Source organism: Zingiber officinale, chromosome 3A, assembly GCF_018446385.1.
Source record: "Zingiber officinale cultivar Zhangliang chromosome 3A, Zo_v1.1, whole genome shotgun sequence".
NCBI lineage: Eukaryota > Viridiplantae > Streptophyta > Magnoliopsida > Zingiberales > Zingiberaceae > Zingiber > Zingiber officinale.
Window position 1 is genome coordinate 143,725,785 of NC_055990.1, and position 23,308 is coordinate 143,749,092.

Below are 23,308 nucleotides of genomic sequence, written 5' to 3' on the forward strand. Positions count from 1 at the left end.
TAACTTGGGTAGTAATGATGTGTTGCTAGATACCGCTCATTACTTATGCTCCTAAATAGGTTTAGGGGCATTGCCAACGTTACAAGAACCTATAGGGTCATACACTAAGGACAATTAGATGGAGATTAGGTTCATATGATGAACCAAGAGCATTAGATTCATTGATGAATCAAATTGGATTAAGAGTAATTCTAATTGGGCTAACTTGAGTTGGACTCAAGTTGATTCATGTGTTCAATGGGTCTAATTTAGATTATGACTCATTGAATCAATTTAATTAAATGAATTAGATTCATTATATTAAATTGGCTTGAATTAAATGGTTGGATTAGATCCACCATGAGAGAGATTAAGTCAAGTTTGACTTGACTTGAGAGGAAGAGAAAGAATCAAGTTTGACTTGACTTTTTGCCACATCATAAGTGAGTTGGCAAGATGTGAACCAATGATGATGCTCCACATCATCATGATTAATTAAGTGAGATGCCACCTCATGGAGGTTACAATTCTTCACTTTAATAGCTACACATTAATTGCACTTAATGCAAAATGGGAGTTACATTCTTTTGAATGTGGCCGGCCACTATGGTGTGGTGTGGAATGAATTTTTCATTCATAAGTGCATTCACATCTTCTTCCTCTTGGAGCTCTTTCTTCTCCTTCTCCTCCTCTCTTGGCCGAACAAGACAAGGTGCTAGCACACCTTTGTTTGGTCTTCTCCATCAAGGATTGTTCGTGTGGATACTTCGAGAGGACCGTACGCTTGTCGGTCTAGAGATCCGGCACCTTGGACGAGCGGGATTCGCGAAGGGCATGCTTCAAAGGTATAACCTTTTCTTCATGTAGATCTAGAAGTAGATCTAAGTAGAAACTCGTACATGTAAATTTTTAAAATCTATCCTTCGCACGAGATCCAGTGGCATGGGTGATTCAAGGTTTCCGCAACACGAAAATGTGATTTTCGCGGCCCGAAAAACCCAACACCAAGGCGAGAAGGTAGCACAACTCCAAGCAAGGATCAAAGAGCTGATCACGCAACTGACCAATCTTGGAGAAGAAGTAACGAACCGAGACTCTATCCAGTACGCGCTCAATGCCTTCCCCAGAACTCCAGAGTGGGTCTCCTTAGTAGATGCGTACTACATCTCTAAGGACTTTGAGGTAAGTACATTAGAAAGTTTGTTTTCTACATTTGAACTTCACGAATCTCAGATTGCAGAGCCCGTTAAAGTGGAGAAAGCAAGTCAAAATATTGCCTTGAAGGCAAGAACCAATGATTCTGACTCCGAAGCCTCAATCGACGAATCCGATGCTGCATTAATGGTAAGATGATTTAATAAGTTTTTTAAATCTAATAAATTTAGATCACAGAAGCATGAGCGAAAAAGGAGAACGGTTCGTTGCTACAACTACAACGAAGAACAGCACATCAAGGATGACTGCCCGAAATTAAAGAGTAAGCAGAAAGAAAAGGAAAGGGTCAAGTACAAGAAGCTATAATCCACCAAGCACAAGAACCTAAAGGTCACTTGGTCAGACTCGTCGTCTTCCGAATCAGACATCGAAGCCTTCTCGGGGTTAGCGCTAATGGCTAACTATCAAATAGAAGAAGAGTCAAGCTCAGAGATGAGCATAGATGAAGGGGGAGGAACATCAGAAGAGGAAAGCTGCATTGAAGGGGAAGCCTCACCAAGTCAGGTAAGTAAGGTACATAATCTAACCCCAACTCAGTCTTTTCGCTTTATTAAGTCTCTTTCTAAAGACTTATTCAAATTAGAAAAAGAAAATACTGAATTAAAAATGAAATTAGCAAAAGCCTGTCCACTTGAGATGTACAATAATCTAAAATCAGAAAATGATAATCTAAAATTAGAAATTAAGAATTTAAAAACTGATGCATGCTTAAATAGATTTCCAAAATCAAAAATTAGAATTTATGGAAAATTGAATTGGTACATTAGAAACCATCAAGGTCAACTTAGAAGAGTGCCCAAGAACTATGTACCCCTAAATTTTTGAATAACCTTGTAGGAAGGAACCTCTATTGGGTTCCGAAATCTGTGCTAAATTAATTTATTTAATTAAAAGCTTACAGTGAGAAAATTAAACTTTGAGTTTCTTTATGGAAGCTTTGTCTAAGAAAGTGGTTGTTGCTCCAATAACCATGAAGGCCTAGTGTCTCGACAAGACCTGGAAGCTGAAATATCAAAATAAAAATGTTTAATTAACTTTCTGATAAAAGCATTCAAATTAAAATTAAATAATGCTTTGAAAAGTTTTTAAACATTTCCTTAGAATTTTTTTTATTATCTAGAAAAATGTCTCTTGAAAGGTTTACATAGAATTTTTTTAAAAATTCAAAAAACAATTTTTTTACTTAGAAATTATTTTGAAAAATTCAAACAAATCATTTTAGTTAGAATTCTTTTGTCACTTAGAAATTTTACTTAGATTTTTTTTAAATTTCATTTTACTTAGAATTTTTTTTTCTATTTTTGAAAATTCTATAAATTCAGTTTAATTAGACTTTTTTTTTCATCTTAAATTAGAAATGTTTCTAACTTAAAATTTTTTGCTAAAATGTTTTCTGTTACCCCATTTTTGTTGTGATCAAAGGGGGAGAGAAAGGTACAAGTTTAGAGAAGTACATGTTTAGGGGGAGAGAATTTTTTTAAATTTAAAAATATTTTTTCTAATTAACTCTTAATTTAGTAGTTGCAATTTTATTTATTGCAAACTGTTGCTTAACATGTAAGTTTAGTAATTTTCTTTTAAAATTACTTTTCTGTCTATTTTAACCCAAACTTGAACTTGGGTTGATGCACATCAAAAAGGAGGAGATTGTTGGTCCCCGTAGGTATTTTGATGTGATCAACCAAGTTGGTTAGGTCCTGCTTTGTGTTTGATCCCTGTGTTTGAGTGTGCAGGAGCTTAGGAGCGCATGAAGTCGAGCGGAAGATGCAACTAGCGAGAAGGCGGCACGGGAAGGGAGCCGATGAGCTCGGTGCGTCCAAAGGACGAGAGAGTTGCGGAAGAGTACTCCGGTGGATGAGAAGAACGTGCGCGGCGTTTGAGGGACGAGAAGCTGGACGAAAGCCTGCTCGAGGAGAAGGCCGGAAATTGGGTTCGGGTGAGCCCTGTTTCGATTGGCCGGAATTATCCAAAAGAACGGAACTTCGGAAGACGAAGCAAAGAAGCAATCAAGCTGGAAAACCTGCTAGCCAGCTTGGAGGCACCTCCAGCTTGAGGGTGCCTTCAACCCCTGTTGAAGGCGCCTCGGACCTGGCATAAGTGAACGTTGAGCTGTTTGGATAAAGTTTTATCCACTCTCTCGTTGGAGACGCCTTGGACCTTGTTCGAGGTGCCTTGGACCCTCGGGATAGACTTTCCAGGAGATATATAAAGGCCCCTGGAGCTGGGAAATAAACAACAACTCAAGCAATCAACTGTGCAGTCTTTCCTAGCAATAATTCTAAGCTTCCAATGTAAAATACAACAACAAAATAATAATTAAAAATAAGATTATTTGAGAAATAATCTTAACGGGATTTTTAGGAATTTTTGGAAATTTATTTGGATTTAATCGGAACCCATATGACGAGTTTAAGAGGGGTTGATCGGTTAAGTTAGTTAAAAGCTGTTTGGAATACCCGGAGGTGGGAGTTAATTGAGAAACCGATCTAGGGTTTAATTGGAAAGCCCCTAAGTTATAAATTCAAATTTGCCTCGTGCCCTAGCTTCTTGCAATGTCGATCCTCTTCTCGAGCTCCCTCCCTCTCGCGAACCTGCTCCCCAAAAGCCACCGACTACCAGCTCTGCCGAGTCCTCATTCCTGTGCCCTAAGCCCAATGCCGCCACCATCCCTCTGCCTCTCGCAACCTTGTTGTGCCACCCATCGCCGCTGTGCACAAGCACCAGCCGACGATCTCTCCCGCGGATGAGCACCCCCGGACGCCGCCGGCCTCCCCTCCTTCTCACGCGGCCACCACAGCCATGGCCTCGCTCCCTCACGCGGGTGCCAGTCGTCGAGCACAATAGCCGCCAGTGATCTCCTCCTCACGCGAGCACCCTATCCACCGAGCCACCGTAGACGCCGGCTCCTCTCTTCCTCGCACTCGACGCCGCCGACCTTCCTCCCTTTCCCTCTCTTGGCGTTGTGCCATAGCAGTAATTTCGGTGGTAAGTGGTTAGATATGGTTATGAATTTGGGCGTTCGTGTTTGATCTTATTTTTGTTTAGTTTTTCTGATTGTGTTCTGGCCATCTTAATGGATTCAACTAGTTATATTTTTCAGTTAGCAATGGAATTTTGGGAATTTATTCGATTCAAGGGTAGGGAGCTAAACGTGATCAAAAACTTGGTTGTTGTTTTGCAAGGATTCGGTGTTGATGGAATTGCTGGTTTCCATGAATTGGTTGTGAAGCAGTGGACGGAATTTGGAGGTTGTGTATGGTTTCGATTTTTGTTCATGTTGCTATGATAGTAGGATTTTTCTTTGGAACAGAATATGATGGCTGAGACTCGATTGAAATGTTGCTTGGTTTCCCCTCTTGTTTTCGTACCCTCTATCATCTTTGGGAAGTTTCGATTCAATTTCGATGTTGTTTCCTTTGTGTTGGCTGGATTTTCTGGTATAGATTTGAGAGGTTGTAAGTTGATTTCTATGTGGTTTGCTCCTTCATGATGACTCTGGACCTTTAGAGCAGATTGGTGGGATGGGATTTGATTTTTGATGTCAAGCTTGTTTCCTTTTATTAGTGGAAGTTCTGGACAGGTTTGAGGGGTTTGGATGGGCTTGTCATTGAGCTTTGTTAACTTGTGTTGGCTTTATATTTCTGTGACAAATTTGGTGGATTGGAGTCGGATCCAAGGTGGTCGTTGTTTCTTTTCATGTTAGTTAAATTTCCTAGACAGATTCGAAGTGTTTAAAGGTGGTTTGTTGTGCCTTTACCTCTTGCCCTAACTGGAAAAAAATTAGGAATTTTGATAGATTTGGGTGAATCGAGGTTCATAGTTGGATTAGGTATTTTTCCCTAATTAAGTTGGGTTTCGGTTTAGCTAGTGTTGTTTATGAAATTAGCTAAATTGTACATCACGTGATTTGCAGGACATTGATTGAAGACGGTTGACACGATCTGCATATAAAGGAGGGTACTTCTTGCTTTGTTTCTTTTAGTACTTTGACCTTGGTGCATGAACTATTTTGGATAAGAAATTATTTTTACCTTAATTCCACTCTTATTTTCCTGCGCTTGATACTTCCACGCGATCTTTGAGAAATTCGTTTCCATATCTATACAGTCTCTTGTTGTTGTCCATGATCAGTAGCAGATACTAGATATCATATTTATATGCTTTGACTGTTGGTAATTTATGTAATATCTTGAGCATGCTGGCTTCATGTAGTATACCTAATTTTTGTTTATATTTGTATGATGATTGTTGCATTTGGCGCATCATATCTTGACATGTATGTCAACGACCAATTCTCCCTTGCGGTCGAGAGAGTCGTTAAAAAAAAAAGGGCCGCAACCTCGGCCACTCGAGAGAGTGATAGTTGGAGTTGATGTCGCTTGTCCTGTCGTGCCGCACTTGGCCACTCATGGGTAGTGGTAGCTGGAGTACGAGCAACAGGTACCCCGTCGCAGATGTAGCTAGTTAGCTACTATGCAACTGTCCCCTCGGCCACTCGTGTGAGTGGTAGCTGGAGTGGTGTACAGTCTGTCACTGACCTGGCCTCTCGACCATACAAGGGTCATGATGCAGAGAGGTGGGCGGGAGTGACCATCCGTGCATACGCTGTTGTTATTATATTTGCTTTGGCTGCTGCTGTTTATATGCTGTTATTGCTGACTTACTGCTGTTGTTCACATATGCTGATATACTTACTTATGTTGAGATATATTCTCATTGTAGATGTTTAGTCATTGGAAATTTGTATATACCTTGCTTATTACCTCTGTAGTTATGAGCAGTACTGTAGCAGATTAGTACCAGTTCTGACCTACTATACCTAGCCTAGGATATGGTTTCTGGTATGAGCATTTATTTTGGTTCTATTATAGTATCTGCTATTCCCTTTATGAGACTGTATACTGTTGGCTTATTCTCTATTTATATGTTATGTTCATGCACTATGTTTCTCTTACCCGCTGAGTTCCAGTACTCACCACTCCACAAAATGATTTTCTTTCGCCAGGTAGCAGTAGATGATTTATGGATGCTTGGAGAGATGCCGGCTGCTAGTCTTGGGTCTTACGTCACACTCGAGAATAGTTTCTTTTTGGGTTTTGTTATCGTTTTGGGTGGTATGTTGATTTTGTGTATTTTTACCTTTCAATAAGTCGATGTGAATTTTGGAGTCAAGTCTGGTGATTTCAGGTATTTTTGTTAGTGCCGTTGTTGGGTTTATGTTCATATGGTTTTATGTTTTCCGCTGCGTTTACGTTGTTGTGTGTTTACTTTCAGCTGTGTAGGCTTATTAAACTACGTGGTTGTGTTTATTTTGTTCCAGCCGAGTGGGCTGATGATATAAACTGCGTGGTTGTGTTTATTTTGTTCCAGCCAAGTGGGCTGATGATATAAACTGCGTGGTTGTGTATATATTCCAGCCGAATGTGACTGATGTATATTTTGTATGTAGAAATGCTTCAAATTGTCACCCGTATAGGGGAGATGCTATCGAAATTTCTTCGGACAGGGACTACCTGGAGCGTGACAATTTAGTGGTATCAAAGCCTAGGTTTTACGAAGCCTATTTTTAAGTTTTAGATTTGCTATTTATTTTTCATGTTCTGTATTTTTAAGTTAATCTGATACCAATTTTATGGTATTAGAGCAGTTTCAATCTTGATTCGATTTATGATTATTTTCGAGTTAATCTAATATAAATTTAGTGGTATCAGAGCATGGTTCGAGTCAAATGCTGTGTTTTGTGTTTTGAAATTTTGATCTTGTTTCGGTTTATGATTTTCGGTGTTTTGATTGTTTTGTTTTCCCTTTGTAAGTTGATCCCTCGATGTGACTCTCGAGTTGTGGGACCAGGTAGCGGCAGAAATCTCCAAGCCATAGGAGGTATGTGGTATACCGTTAACATACACTTTTGTTAATACTTGGTTAGTTGTTTATACTATGTGTACTTGTTTAGTTGTTTGTACCATGTGTTTATGCCATGTATGATTGGTGGTGTCAGTCATTGGTTAGATCAGATATAGTGATATGTTGTCTTTTGATGATCTATGAGTGGATATTAGACTTGATGGTCTATTATTTAGCCTTTAATGTTGATAGTAACTTAAAGAGTATAATGCCTTGATATTTATGGAGTTGGTGATTTTAGTTGAAGATTAGATTACAGACTTTGTCCTAGCGATCTTATTTTTTTGGGTATGGTTGTTGTACGGACATGAGGAGTCCTTGATATTGCTATTTAGGTTTACAGTGCCCTAAATATTTTTATGGACCCGATGTATAAAGTATCGATTATTCGCGTTGGTTTGGTTAGTGGAGGACTAATTTACTCTTATTAGCTTAATCAGTAGGAGACCGACTTACTCTTTCATAGGTCTAAGTCACCTGGTATATATAGCAATTACGGAAAGGGAAAATGCAGAGGATGATATTGCGAACTTTGAAGTCTGATTCTCTGTGTGTCAACAAGTGAAGACAGAATATCAGAGTGGCGCAGTGGAAGCAAGATGAGTCCATAACCCACAGAAGAATCCTTTTCGGTTAAGGATTTGTAACGACCCACCCTTCTTACTACTATTCTCTAAGGGCGACCGTTACCTAACTACTACTCTACTTACTAGTGTCACTGACGCTAGTATTAGTAATACTTAGATTTATCACGGTTCAGAGGAATTCCTACCGAAAATTTCGGCAGAGTCTCCTTTGTACCAGTGACCAAATTTATAGTACATAAGATATATACGCAGCCACAGGCGGCTGGAACTCATTTTTCACAACCACGCAGTTATAAAAATAACAGTAAAACAACCAACTATATCACTCCACAAATAATTAAAGTGACTAAATGCATATGCAGAAATAAACTCAACTACAATCTCACAAACTTCATACTAGTGTTAAAGAAAAGAACTAAAGCATAAACTCTAAACAAATAGGTCCTGTAGGTTTGGTAGCACTCTCTGGATCTCTCCATAGTCCAGTCACCACACACCTTCATCACCACCACCATCCTGTCGTCTCCCTTCATATCTTAGCTTTTCCTTTATCTGCAGTAGGAGGAAAGAAAATAGATCTATAAGCGAAACGCTTAGTAAGTACTAATCTATCTCACAAAAACTCGAAGTGCATAAAAGTAATGCAATAATACTGAAACTGAAATGCTAAAGAAAAACTGCATGTACTCATGGTATACAGAAATAAAACTGAATACTAAACATGCTTACTAACTGACAGGAAAGTAATGAAACAACTACTGTAAGCTTAGAATTAAAGAACTAAACTTTTATTGATTCTAAGCATAAACTCGTTTCATTTTCTTATATCCTTATACTAGAAATTAATCTTTTAATTTCTCTTTCACTTTCTTCTTCTTTTTCTTTGGGCCCAGGCTTAGTACCATCTTTGTTTTGCGCGCTCTCTAATAGTGACTGGGGTAGCGAGCCTCCAGCCCTATGAGAATAAAGACCTCGGTCTTACCAGGGCCAAGACCTCGGAATTGGTCACCTGGATTTGTTTAACGACAACTTCGGAAGTCGGGTACTAGCCTCTTACTTTAATTTACTAGTTATCTCTTTTTAACTAGACCTTGGTCCCTTTCTTTTTACTCAGTTTCCTCATAATCCTTTATTAGAGTTTATTGGAATCCTTTAGATATACCTAACAAGTGTAGGATTACAATTAACTAAGCATGCTATATAAAAACAATACAAGGGAAACAAATCTAGACTCTCTCTAAGCATGTTATAAAACAAAGCAACAGAAAAGCAAATCTGAACTTTCTAAACATGCTGTAAAACAAAGCAAAAGAAAGCTAACTTGGACTTACTAAACATGCTATAAAATAGAGCAAAAGAAAGTAACTTTAGGCCTTCTAAACATGCTGTAAATTAGACAACAGAATGCTACTTTAAACTTTCTAAACATGCTATAAATAAAGCAAAAGAATACAACTTCAGGCTTCTTTAACGTGCTATAAAATAGGCAACAGAATGCTACTTCAAACTTTCTAAACATGCTATAAATAAAGCAAAAGAATACAACTTCAGGCTTCTTTAATATGCTGTCCAAAACAAATCCCTAAACAACCTTAACGCTGTACAATATGATCTTAAAGCAAGGAGATTCAAGCATAAAACACAACTCAAAGAATCCAACAGCAAGCCAAAAGAATGTATCCTTAGATGAACTCACGGCAGCAACATGAGGTAACCACAGCAATCTGTACGGTATGATCCAAAACAGGGCAGCAAAGAACCAACCGGAAACTCAACTGTGCATGGCAAAATCCCTAGCAAAAATTAAGGATAGAATGCATAACACAACAACCCTAACATACAATTCTACCCGGCACCCAAATTAAGGTATCAGAACCATGCTTCTTGCTCAATTAGCCTAAACAAATTTTTTTTTTTATTCCTTTGTGAAGCTCACGGCATAACCTCAAAAGAAAACCAAAGTCCCCCAATCCTTTTCACATAGAACTCACGACAGCAACATAAAAGGCTTCCAAATCCACACAACTTCAATTCCGAAAGCTAAGAGATCAAAGCAATACATCGGAACTACTCCTACTACAGGTGAGTAGTACTTACCGACGATTCTTGGACTTACAACCGTGAAGAAGGAAGGGAAAGGCCTTAGGGTTTTCGGAGGGCTCGGGTCTTGCAAAATCTTCGGCTTCCTCTTGTGCCCGCAAGTTCTTCTCCGTCAGGACGACCACCCACGGTGAAGGATGGCTGGAATAAGGCTTCGCCGGCGCCGGAGACCCAAAACCTAGCTTCCTCTTGGTTTCCGCCGAGAGAGAAGGCGCCACCACGAGTAGTTCGGATCCTCTGTCCCGAACTATCTCTGTCCCCATGTCCCATTACCGATCGGACGGTCCGGATTGCATCTCAAGGATACATTGCATATCACAAGAATATTGCACACATCTTAAAGATGCAATGTATCCTTGAGATACAATCTGAACCGTCCGATCGGCAGTGGGACATGGGGACAGAGGTAGTTCGGGACAGAGGATCCGAACTGCACCACGAGGGGGGAAGGGATCTTCTGGACCGCATTTCTCTGGTCCGCCCCTGGACCACACTGGGGAGATAAAATCTCCCTCACGTGTAAAACACGTGCACGCACCCACTCGAAAAACAGCCCTAACCTCTCTCTCGCCCTCCAGCGCCGAAGCCCCAGCCCCGTCGCCTCCCTCCCTCCCTCCAGCGCCGAAGACCTAGCCCCGTCGCCTCCCTCCCTCCCTCCAGCGCCGAAGCCCTAGCTCCGTCGCCTCCCTCCAGCGCCGAAGCCCTAGCCCCGTTGCCTCCCTCCCCCGACCTCGAGCGCCGACCTCCATCGCGACGACCTCCAGCGTCGACCTCCATCGCGACGACCTCCAGCGGCCTCCAGCATCGCGGCGACCTCCCTCCTGCGGCCTCCAGCGACCTTCGCGCCCTCCAGCCCCCGCGACGACCTCCAACGGCCCCCTCCAACGACCTCCGCAACATCCAGTTCATCGCCGACCTCCCTCCCGCTGCCTCCACCTCCAGTGCATCCCTACAAAGTGTTCCTAATTTCCCCAACGTACACATCAATTCTTACAAAGTGTTCCTATTTGTCCCATTTATCAGTTTATTCTTACAAATTGAATCAACTTAGACTTGAACAATCACCAACTGACATTATGGTTTCTTACCTTGCATGTTCTACGCTAGTAGTGTTTCACAAGCAGTCGCATGTGCATCTACATGCATCTTTTAGCAATTGTTCAATTTGGATCCATGCTTTCCCCTTGCATTTATTTTCCTAGCTGTTTTGAGAGACTTTTCCTAGTTGATGTTGAAAAACTTTTCATTTATTCTTGTTTGTGATGTTTAAACTTGTCATTTATTTTGAGTTTGAGTTGCTGTTACCAAATCCTTTGAACTATAGTTGATTTAGTTAAAGGGTGTTGGCTTTGGAGATTTTGTTGGATTCTTGATGTTTATATGATTTGTGGAGCAGGATGTTTAAGTTTCTTAGTTTGTAAAAGCAATGCATGCTTTAATGAATTAAACTCATGATATGTTGACATGGGCAACAGTTAGTAAGTGTTCTATTTTATATAGGAATGTGTTCTATTGATCTCTATTAGGATTTAATTTCCAAATCTGAATTTTTGTGAAGTATGTTCATAAGTTCTTATTTATGCTACTGATCATTCTCAAAAGAAATCCTTTAAACTATAGTTGATTTAGTTAAAGCTATTACAATTCATGTTAGATGCCCCTTGAGTTGCTATTTTTTAAATGTCTTATTTTGATTATCTGATTCATAGGTAGTTTTGATTATCAAATTAAATATCTTAATTTGATTATATAATTTATGTCTTATTTTTTGCATGGTAGTGTTGTTCATGTACAAGGAAAGACATGCAAAAAATGGCCATCAGGTATCATGCTTCAAATGAACATATATCTGATGTGTTATAATTGAAGCAGCCTCTTTAAGTAATGTGTCTGTTTGTAATAGTTGGAAAATTTCTTTTTGTTGCTTGATTGGTTCTTCGAGTAGCATGCAATTGCTTATGCTGAGGGTGAGAAATACTATGGAGCAAAAGCAACAATTAATGTCTGGCAGCCAAAGGTCCAGGAATTCAATGAGTTCAGTCTCTCTCAGCTCTGGATATTAGGGGGCTCTTTCGGGGAGGATCTTAACAGCATTGAAGTTGGTTGGCAGGTATACTTCTGTTCTTCAAATTTGATCATCCTAATCTTCTCAACCATTCTCTTAGGATCAATGCTTGCATTAACTTATTCTAGTGTTTCAATATCAGGTCAGCCCAGATCTGTATGGTGACAATTACACAAGGCTTTTTACTTATTGGACTGTGAGTTCAATCTCCACTAGTTTTGTTATCCTGTTTTATCTTTGCAGTTTATTATTAGTAAAGGAGATGCACTTACTGAGATATTCTTCATTTCATTGTACCATTTCTTAGATTAATATCAAAAGAATTGGTTTCATGGTTGTTTTTTGTTTTTTGGTACTTGCTTAGTTGATTATTAGTTTTTTATGTAAAATTTCAGAGTGATGCATACCAAGCAACTGGCTGCTACAACCTACTGTGTTCTGGTTTCATTCAAATAAACAATGAGATTGCGATGGGTGCCAATCTACCCAATTTCGAACTATGACGGATCACAATACGATATAAGCATACTTGTTTGGAAGGTTCAGTTTCAGTTAACATGCAAATTCTAGTATAATAATAAACCAAGCTGGAGAATCTCAACCACTCTTGTTTGTTTCATCATGCACAAACACCAAATGCAAAAGCTCTGCAGATCTTTTTCTTTATAATTGATAACATTTTTCTTTACCATTATGAATAATGGCACTGACAGGATCCTAAGGAGGGGCACTGGTGGATGCAATTTGGGAGGGACTATGTGCTTGGCTACTGGCCTTCCTTTCTCTTCTCCTACCTGGCAGATAGTGCGTCAATGATCCAATGGGGAGGGGAGGCTGTGAACTCTGAGCCAGATGGTGTGCATACTTCCACAGAGATGGGGAGTGGGCACTTCGCTGAAGAAGGATACAGCAAGGCGAGCTACTTCAGGAACATTCAGATAGTTGATGGTTCTAACAATCTAAGAGCTCCAACAAGGATCGGATCCTTCACGGAGCAATCGAATTGCTACAATGTGCAGAATGGGAACAATGGTGAATGGGGGCAATACTTTTACTATGGAGGACCTGGTCGAAGCTCTACTTGTCCGTAGCCTTTAAGTATTGTGATTTGTTAACATCCAGTGTAGTGTCGTTTCTTGATTTAGTACTGTTTTCTTGAGCTGTGTAAATTTGGAGAGAGGCAGCCATATTTCTTAAGAGAAATATGGTTTCTGGTAATGCTTTGATGGATCTGCCATTGGTCCCTACTTTTTTTTAGGGTACTTAGGCAATGGCAGTGTCAATGACTGAATGTTATCTTGGCTCTGTCAAATGTGTGTTTGATTTGGTTATTGAGATATGCCTCAATTTGTTGTCTAACGTTACATCGGCATTTCAATATGCTATTTTCATTCCATCAATCTTCCACAAAAAACACACACATGCGTCCATCACCAACCGTGAACATAACCTGAAAGTAAAGACAATATAGCATTAACGATATGACATGAGTCAAATTGTAAGCAGAATAGCTGAAACAGTTCAGGTTTACGGTCTTAAACATTCCAAATTTCCAACACAAAAAGATGGCAAAGCTTCAAGCAGATACAATGATTCCCCGAAGCAGATGAACAAAAAGCAAATCCCATTAAGGAAACAAGATCACTTAGTATCTTCAGGATCTTCCCCGTCTTCATCTGCACCTTCTGCGCCAACCTCCTCGTAATCCTTCTCGAGTGCAGCCAAGTCCTCTCGTGCTTCTGAGAACTCCCCTTCTTCCATTCCTTCACCAGCGTACCAGTGAACAAATGCTCGCTTGGCGTACATGAGATCAAACTTGTGGTCAATTCTTGAGAATACTTCGGCAACGGCAGTGTTGTTGCTGATCATGCACACATCACGCTGAACCTTGGCTAGGTCTCCGCCAGGCACCACTGTGGGCGGCTGGTAGTTAATACCACACTTGAAACCAGTAGGGCACCTTGAAAACGCAACAAAGATATAGTAATCAATCAAAAGCACACAAGATATCAAACCTTGCAAATGAAAAAAAAAAAATGCCAGGTTGCTCACCAATCAACAAATTGGACGGTTCTTTTAGTCTTAATGGTGGCAACGGCAGCATTGAACAACACTACCATGCAAAAAATAAGACATAAATTATATAATCACATTAAGATATTTAATTTGATAATCAAAACTACCTATGAATCAGATAATCAAAATAAGACATTTAAAAAATAACAATTCAAGGGACATCTAACATGAATTGTAATAGCTTTAATTAAATCAACTATAGTTTAAAGGATTTCTTTTGAGAATGATCAGTAGCATAAATAAGAACTTATGAACATACTTCACAAAAATTTAGATTTGAAAATTAAATCCTAATAGAGATCAATAGAACACATTCCTATATAAAATAGAACACTTACTAATTGTTGCCCATGTCAACATATCATGAGTTTAATTAATTAAAGCATGCATTGCTTTTACAAACTAAGAAACTTAAACATCCTGCTCCACAGATCATATAAACATCAAGAATCCAACAAAATCCCCAAAGCCAACACCCTTTAACTAAATCAACTATAGTTCAAAGGATTTGGTAATAGCAACTCAAACTCAAAATAAATGACAAGTTTAAACATCACAAACAAGAATAAATGAAAAGTTTTTCAACATCAACTAGGAAAAGTCTCTCAAAACAGCTAGGAAAATAAATGCAAGGTGAAAGCATGGATCCAAATTGAACAATTGCTAAAAGATGCATGTAGATGCACATGTAAGAATTGATGTGTACGTTGGGGAAATTAGGAACACTTTGTAGGGATGCACTGGAGGTGGAGGCAGCGGGAGGGAGGTCGGCGATGCACTGGATGTTGCGGAGGTCGTTGGAGGGGGCCGTTGGAGGTCGTCGCGGGGGCTGGAGGGCGCGAAGGTCGCTGGAGGCCGCAGGAGGGAGGTCGCCGCGATGCTGGAGGCCGCTGGAGGTCGTCGCGATGGAGGTCGGCGCTCGAGGTCGGGGGAGGGAGGCAACGGGGCTAGGGCTTCGGCGCTGGAGGGAGGCGACGGAGCTAGGGCTTCGGCGCTGGAGGGAGGGAGGGAGGCGACGGGGCTGGGGCTTCGGCGCTGGAGGGCGAGAGAGAGGTTAGGGTTGTTTTTCGAGTGGGTGCGTGCACGTGTTTTACACGTGAGGAAGATTTTATATCCCCAGTGTGGTCCAGGGGCGGACCAAAAAAATGCGGTCCAGAAGATCCCTCCCCCGCGAGGGAGAAGGAGAAGAAAATTTTCGGGAGAAAATGTTTTGGTTTTTGGAAAATCAAAACCTAATTCCCTTTCTTATACTCGGGTTATAATTATAACCATGCTTTAAATCTAATTCTCTCCATATAAGGTAAACAAAATCTTGTAGCTCAGCTGGTTGGGCCAGTTTTTCTTGGGTCAGTCTAACACGAGGTCGTGGGTTCGAACCTCATCTTCAACAGTTTTTATCAAAATTTCTTTCTTTTTGTAAACATACTAAACGACCTCCAAAAATTACGTAAAAATACTCTAAAAATTTCTAAAAATCTCTAGAATATTTTAAAAGCATTTCCAAATATTTTTATGGACATTTGGAATTCGAAATAGGGAAAATTGGATCGTTACAGGATTTGATCATGACACTATGATGGACTAGTATATGGGTGTGTTATTTGGTTGTTATCCTTAGATGAGGATTCCTAAGTTAGTAGTAAATTTGGGGACCAAATTTTTATTAGTGGGGGAGAATGTAAAATACGACAACAAAATAATAATTAAAAATAAGATTATTTGAGAAATAATCTTAATGGAATTTTTAGGAATTTTTGGAAAATTTTCTGGATTTAATTAGAGCCCATATGACGAGTTTAAGAGGGGTTGATCGGTTAAGTTAGTTAAAGCCTGTTTGGAATACTCGGAGGTGGGAGTTAATTGAGAAACCAATCTAGGGTTTAATTGGAAAGCCCCTAAGTTATAAATTCAAATTTGCCCCGTGCCCTAGCTTCTTGCAACGTCGATCCTCTTCCCGAGCTCCCTCCCTCTCGTGAACTTGCTCCCCAAAACCCACCGACTACCAGCTCTGCCGAGTCCTCCTCGTTCCTGTGCCCTAAGCCCTACGCCGCCACCATGCCTCTGCCTCTTGCAACCTTGTTGTGCCACCCATCGCCGCCACGCACAAGCACCAGCCGACGATCTCTCCCGCGGATGAGCACCCCCGGACGCCGCCGGCCTCCCCTCCTTCTCACGCGGCCACCACAGCCATGGCCTCGCTCCCTCACGCGGGTGCCAGTCGTCGAGCACAATAGCCGCCAGTGATCTCCTCCTCACGCGAGCACCCTATCCACCGAGCCACCGTAGACACCGGCTCCTCTCTTCCTCGCACTCGACGCCGCCAACCTTCCTCCCTTTCCCTCTCGTGGCGTTGTGCCATAGCAGTAATTTCGGTGGTAAGTGGTTAGATATGGTTATGAATTTGGGCGTTCGTGTTTGATCTTATTTTTGTTTAGTTTTTCTGATTGTGTTCTGGCCATCTTAATGGATTCAACTAGTTCTGTTTTTCAGTTAGCAATGGAATTTTGGGAATTTATTCGATTCAAGGGTAGGGAGCTAAACGTGATCAAAAACTTGGTTGGTTGTTTTGCAAGGATTCGGTGTTGATGGAATTGCTGGTTTCCATGAATTGGTTGTGAAGCAGTGGACGGAATTTAGTGGTGGTGTATGGTTTCGATTTTTGTTCATGTTGCTGTGATAGTAGGATTTTTCTTTAGAACAGAATATGATGGCTGAGACTCGATTGAAATGTTGCTTGGTTTCCCCTCTTGTTGTCGTACCCTCTATCAGCTTTGGGAAGTTTCGATTCAATTTCGATGTTGTTTCCTTTGTGTTGGCTGGATTTTCTGGTATAGATTTGAGAGGTTGTAAGTTGATTTCTATGTGGTTTGCTCCTTCATGATGACTCTGGACCTTTAGTGCAGATTGGTGGGATGGGATTTGATTTTTGATGTCAAGCTTGTTTCCTTTTATTAGTGGAAGTTCTGGACAGGTTTGAGGGGTTTGGATGGGCTTGTCATTGAGCTTTGTTAACTTGTGTTGGCTTTATATTTCTGTGACAGATTTGGTGGATTGGAGTTGGATCTGAGGTGGTCGTTGTTTCTTTTCATGTTAGTTAAATTTCCTAGACAAATTCAAAGTGTTTAAAGGTGGTTTGTTGTGCCTTTACCTCTTTCCCTAACTAGAAAAAAATTGGGAATTTTGATAGATTTGGGTGAATCGAGGTTCATAGTTGGATTAGGTTTTTTTCCCCTAATAAGTTGGGTTTCGGTTTAGCTAGTGTTGTTTATGAAATTAGCTAAATTGTACATCACGTGATTTGTAGGACATTGATTGAAGACGGTTGACACGATCTGCATATAAAGGTGGGTACTTCTTGCTTTGTTTCTTTTAGTACTTTGACCTTGGTGCATGAACTATTTTGGATAAGAAATTATTTTTACCTTGACTCTACTCTTATTTTCCTGCGCTTGATACTTCCACGCGATCTTTGAGAAATTTGTTTCCATATCTATACAGTCTCTTGTTGTTGTCCATGATCAGTAATAGATACTAGATATCATATTTGTATGTTTTAACTGTTGGTTATTTATGTACTATATTGAGCATGCTGGCTTCATGTAGTATACCTAATTTTTGTTTATATTCGTATGATGATTGTTGCATTTGGCGCATCATGTCATGACATGCATGTCAACGACCAATTCTCCCTTGCGGTCGAGAGAGTCATTAAAAAAAAAGGGCCGCATCCTCGGCCACTCGAGAGAGTGGTAGCTGGAGTTGATGTCGCTTGTCTTGTCATGCCGCACTCGGCCACTCATGGGTAGTGGTTGATGGAGTACGAGAAGCAGGGACCCCGTCGCAGATGTAGCTAGTTAGCTACTATGCAACTGTCCCCTCGGCCACTCGTGTGAGTGGTAGCTGGAGTGGTGTACAGTCTGTCACTGACCCGACCTCTCGACCATACAGGGGTCATGGTGTAGAGAGATGGGCGGGAGTGACCATCCGTGCATACGCTGTTGTTATTATATTTTCTTTGGCTGCTGCTATCTATATATGCTGTTATTGTTGACTTACTGCTGTTGTTCACATATGCTGATATACTTACTTATGTTGAGATATACTCTTATTGTAGATGTTTAGTCATTGGAAATTTGTATATACCTTGCTTATTACCTTTGTAGTTATGAGCAGTACTGTAGCAGATTAGTACCAATTCTAACCTACTATACATAGCCTAGGATATGGTTTAAGGTATGATCATTTATTTTGGTTCTATTGTAGTATCTGCTATTCCCTTTATGAGACTGTATACTGTTGGCTTATTCTCTATTTATATGTTATGTTCATACACTATCTTTCCCTTACCCGCTGTGTTCTAATACTCAACACCCCACAAAATGGTTTTCTTTCGCCAGGTAGCAGTAGATGATTCATGGATGCTTGGAGAGATGCCGGCTGCCAGTCCTGGGTCCTACGTCACACTCGAGGATAGTTTCTTTTTGAGTTTTGTTATCATTTTGGGTGGTATGTTGATTTTGTATATTTTTACCTTTCAATAAGTAGATGTGAATTTTGGAGTCAAGTATGGTGATTTCAGATATTTTTGTTAGTGCCGTTGTTGGGCTTATGTTCATATGGTTTTATATTTTCCGCTGCGTTTACATTGTTATGTGTTTACTTTCAGCCGTGTAGACTTATTAAACTGCGTGGTTGTGTTTATTTTGTTCCAGCCGAGTGGGCTGATGATATAAACTGCGTGGTTGTGTATATATTCCAGCCGAATGTGGCTGATGTATATTTTATATGTAGAAATGCTTCAGATTGTTACCCGTATAGGGAAGATGCTGCTGAAATTTCTTCGGACAAGGACTATCTTGGGTGTGACATCCAAAGTGTAAAAGGCTTCTCCGCCTTCAGAGAAGGAGACGTTTTCGAGTGCACTTTTCATCGCCTTGGATTAACAACCCTCTTGGTTGTAACCAGGTTAACTTATGAGTTCCTTTTCATTTCTGTTTCTTTACTTCTGATATTTAATTATTGTTATTGCACTTTTTGAGTTGAAATTTCCGAGGAGGGTATAGTTTTTTTTTCAAAAGCAATTCACCCCCCCTCTTGCCGGCCTCCGCTGCACCTACAATTCCATCCAACTTTTGCTCGACCATCCATGGAGGTTCAATGTCACTTGATCAATTAATGTATAAGCTTCTTCTATACTCTTGTCCATAAATGAACCTCCAGCTGATGAATCTAACAAACACTTATCTGAAAAAGAAATTCCCCTATAGAATATGTGTAGAATTAACCATTTCTCCTAGCCATGGTGAGGGCACTGCCTTTGTAGACTCTTGAATCTATCCCATGCTTCGAATAAAGATTCTCTATTTGCTTGAACAAAATTTGTGATGCAACTCCTCATGTAGATTGTTCTTCTTAGAGGGAAAAAATGATTCAGAAATTGCTGCTCCAATTGTTCCCAACTTGTGATGCTCTGAGGAGGAAGAGAATATAACCAAGTCCTTGCTTTATCCTTAATACTAAAAGGAAATGTCATCAATCGAACCGCATCCGCTAACACTCCTTCATAGTCCACCATATCACAAAGCTCTAGAAATCTCTCAAGGTGCAGATAAGGAATCTCTGATACTTCTCCTCCAAATTTATGACCTTGTATCATGAAAATTAACTCTGGGTCTAGTTGGAAACTTTCTGCTTCAATATGAGGATGTACAATGGGAGATAAAAATCTTGCAGAAATGAGTGCAGAGAAATCTCTTAAGGACCTACTTGACATGTTAGTGCTCATAATATCTAAGAAAAAATTTTATAAGGAAAAAAAATGAAAATAAAGAATTAAAGACAGGAAATAAAATGCTATATGAAAAATAAAAAAAATAAATGCAATATTTAAAGACAAGAAATAGAATGATGGTTTTTTTTTATGAAAATGGAAAACAAATTGCAATATAAAATGGAAAAATAAAAACTATTCACAAGTCTAGACTAACTAAATTGCTAATCTACTAATGTTAATGCGAGTAGTCCCCAGCAACAACGCTAAAAACTTGTTACAATCCGCAAGTGTACGGATTCGTCGTCAGTAATATTAAAGATTATCGAACCACAGGGACTGTTGATTAAGCACTAGAGATATCGCAAAGTATGTTATCTAGACAAACCTAAGATTGGTGTGAAAGGAGAATAAGAGAGAGAGAAGAGAGAATTGGTCTTAAAGGGAATGAGTTTCGGGAGATGGATTCTAGGATTTCGGTTTCATTATAATTCTAGGAGATACTAAATAGATTACTTAGTTTCCATCCTCTATGTCAATGATCTTGTAGGAAGTTAGATTGGTCAGTATCCCTAAGTATCACGTAGAGATGATCCCTATGAAATCCTGTAACGGTTAACCCCCTATCATGAGGGTGCCTCGGTAGATCACTGGGATACATATCTAGTAAAGAACAATAAGGATAAGGGTAGAGGTTTGGTACGATTACCTACTTCCTTATGAAGGAATTGCCTCTCCTTTTAAGAGAATGTCCTAGACGTCCGTGAACGGGTTACCCTTATCACTAGGGCCCATCGGGTATACAATCTAGAGCACTCTCTTTACAAGAGCAGCAATTCCTAAGGGATTGTTTCTCCCGTTGAGAGAACGTCTTAGACGTCCGGAAAGGGTTACCCCTGTCACTAGGGTACCTTGGTCAATAAGCTCTAAGGTATCCCCTTTTCGGGATCAACAATTCTCCACATAAATCAATCAAGAAAATATAAACATGTCACACAAGCATGAACAAGACATTGACAATTTATCGAATAGAAACAAGGTGAATCTACATAGTTCTACATCTCTATCACATTACAAATACTCTCTAATCCCAGAAGAGGGTGTCTACTCCATTGTGGGGGAAGAACAACCCCAGAACATAAAGAAAAGCATACTTATGACCCTAGATGTGAGAAGAAAGGGAAGAAGAGATGCTTACCGACGATTTTGATGCCTTGGGGATGCCTCCTTGCTTCGGAGATGGACGGATCGTGAAGGGACGGCGGTGGATGAAGCCCTCCGGTTTTCCCCGAGAGGAGGGACGAAGTCCCGAACTAAAGATTCCCCCAAAAATGGGTTCTTGACCCTTTTATAGGTTAGGGTATGGGCGCCGCACGGGCCATGGCACAGCCGTGCGAGTCCGCACGGCCATGCGTTCCTGCTACACTGGTTAAGTGGCACGACCGTGCGAGTTGGCACGGCCATGACTTCCTGCTGCACTGGTTAAGTGGCATGGTCGTGCGAGTCCGCACGACCATGCTTAGCTTATGCACTGGTTAAGTGGCAAGGCCATTTGATTTGGCATGGCCGTGCCTTCCTTCTCTTCGGGTAGAGTGGCGCGGCCGTGCGAATCCGCACGGCCATGCCTTCCTGCTGCTCTGGCAACACCGCACACCCATGTAGAGTTGACACGGCCATGTGTCAAGGCCGTGTGGACTTTGTAGACCCTTTTAATACATCTTAACATGGGATTCTTGAGTTTAGTCTTCATTAAAGTTGTAGAACTTGAAGTTAGCTACAATTTGGTATAACTAACAGCCCAAAACTCCAACGAACCATAAAGTTATGCATGTTTTACTCTTTGTGTGTAGTGCAGGATTTGACACGGCCATGCGCCTAGGCCGTGTCTCATAGAAACGAACTTTAGACCTTCAAGAATTGGTTATCTCTGGTTGAAGTCTTCATAAGAGTTGTAGGTATTGAAGTTATCTACATTTTGATATCTGGAATGGCTCATAACTCTAACTGAACAGAAAGTTATGGTCATTTTACTTTTGGTATGTAGTGTTGGAAATTCCACACACCTTCACACGGCCGTGTGGCCTCAACACGCCCCCCACACGGCCTCCACACGGCCGTGTGGGTTCTACACAGCTAGAATATGAAGAAAACTTAGTCTTCGCCTGCCTGTGACACTCTAGAAGCTCTAGACTTCATGTAGGCTTCGTTTTTGCTCCAAATCACGCCCTATCAATCAGAAAACACACAAAAGAGAAGATCTCCGAACAAAAGAGTATTTATGATAAATATGTGCTAAAAGAGATGAACATGCGTAGAATATACGTGAATAATGTAAGTGAATGTGCGTCAAAATATGTATAAATGATCATAAGATCTACGCACATTAGTGGGTCAGGTGCTGCATGGCCGTGCCGGGTGGCACGACCTCTTCTTTTCTTCTCTCGGACGGGCTCGCACGGCTGTGCCGGGTGGCACGGCCCAGGACTTCCTCTTCTATGGACTCTCCTACATGGTAATTCCAACTGGCATGGTCACTTCCCTTCTCTTCTCTGCACTATCCACACGGCCGTGCAAGGGTGCACGACTAGTGGCTTCTGCTTCTCTGCAAGCTCCGCACGGTCGTGTGAGATCACACAGCCACCTCTTTTAAGCGTGGGATGCCTCATCCTTTGTTGTTTTGGCTCCTCCGATGCCTCCACGCCTATGAAACGCTCACGGTCAGCTCGTGGAGATTATGCACATCCTAAAAATGAACACGAATTAAGTAATGCTACTCGACTGATTCTACTTAAAGAAATAAAAGGAAATAAAATGGATGACGAGGCATTAAATCAAAATGAAAAAAAACCCTTGGGTTGCCTCTCAAGAAGCGCTTGTTTTAGGTCTTTAGCTCGACCCCGTTTCAGTCAGTGTGGGCTGAACCCGTTGGAGGATGACTCTCCTTCTAGGGTTGATGCTCCAGCCTGCGCCTTCAGTTTCGCTCGTGCAGGACAAATGTATTTCTTATTGCTTGCTAGAGGGGAACTCTCATGGAAACTGTAATACCCTTCCTTGTGTATGCTGATTTTGCGAGAATTTCCCTGAGAAGAGGGGTTATAGATGGAAGAATTGGACAGATCGAATTCAATCTTTTCCTTGCCGATCTCCAGGGATAGCTTATGGCTTTTTACATCAATGATGGCTCCAGCCGTGGCAAGGAATGGTCTTCTGAGGATGATTGGTATCTTGGGATCTTCCTCCATGTCCAAGATAATGAAATCTGTAGGAAATATACATCCACCTACTTCAACTGGCATATCTTCCACTATTCCCATTGGGTACCTGCATGAATGGTCAGCTAGTTGCAGTGCCATCATGGTCAATTTAATGTTCTGGAACCCCAACTTCTTACATAAAGAGTACAGGAGTAGGCTGACACTGGCTCCCAAGTCACAGAAAGCTCTTAGTATAAGTTCAGAACCAATTTTGCACGGTATGGAGAAACTTCCTGGATCCCGAAGCTTAGGTGGAGGATTCACCATAAGGAGGGCGTTACAATTCTTTGTCAGTGCTACAGTCTCGAAGTCGCCTTTCTGTCTTCTGTTAGATAAAATTCTCTTTAAAAATTTGGCG

The 23,308-nt window shown here is 40.8% G+C and overlaps 1 protein-coding gene, 1 long non-coding RNA gene, 1 other non-coding gene and 1 pseudogene across 3 annotated transcripts; 3 read left to right on the forward strand and 1 right to left on the reverse strand.

Moving 5' to 3' along the window:
* Positions 1-3,742: 3,742 nt before the first annotated feature.
* Positions 3,743-5,164, forward strand: LOC122054091. Its single transcript, XR_006132554.1, has 3 exons — positions 3,743-4,179; positions 4,377-4,442; positions 5,108-5,164. It is a non-coding gene; the product is annotated as an uncharacterized LOC122054091 (long non-coding RNA).
* Positions 5,165-6,709: 1,545 nt separating this feature from the next.
* LOC122052616 lies at positions 6,710-13,181 on the forward strand (annotated as a pseudogene).
* Positions 13,182-13,358: 177 nt separating this feature from the next.
* Positions 13,359-13,970, reverse strand: LOC122050732 (tubulin alpha-3 chain-like). The gene is made up of 2 exons (XM_042611616.1): positions 13,903-13,970; positions 13,359-13,810 (listed from the first exon to the last, which is right to left on the reverse strand). Exons 1-2 carry the CDS (start codon positions 13,968-13,970, stop codon positions 13,492-13,494), a joined length of 387 nt encoding a protein of 128 aa, XP_042467550.1. The 3' UTR covers positions 13,359-13,491.
* A 5,250-nt stretch (positions 13,971-19,220) lies between these two features.
* Positions 19,221-19,327, forward strand: LOC122054379. The gene has a single exon (XR_006132699.1). It is a non-coding gene; the product is annotated as a small nucleolar RNA R71 (small nucleolar RNA).
* Positions 19,328-23,308: the final 3,981 nt, after the last annotated feature.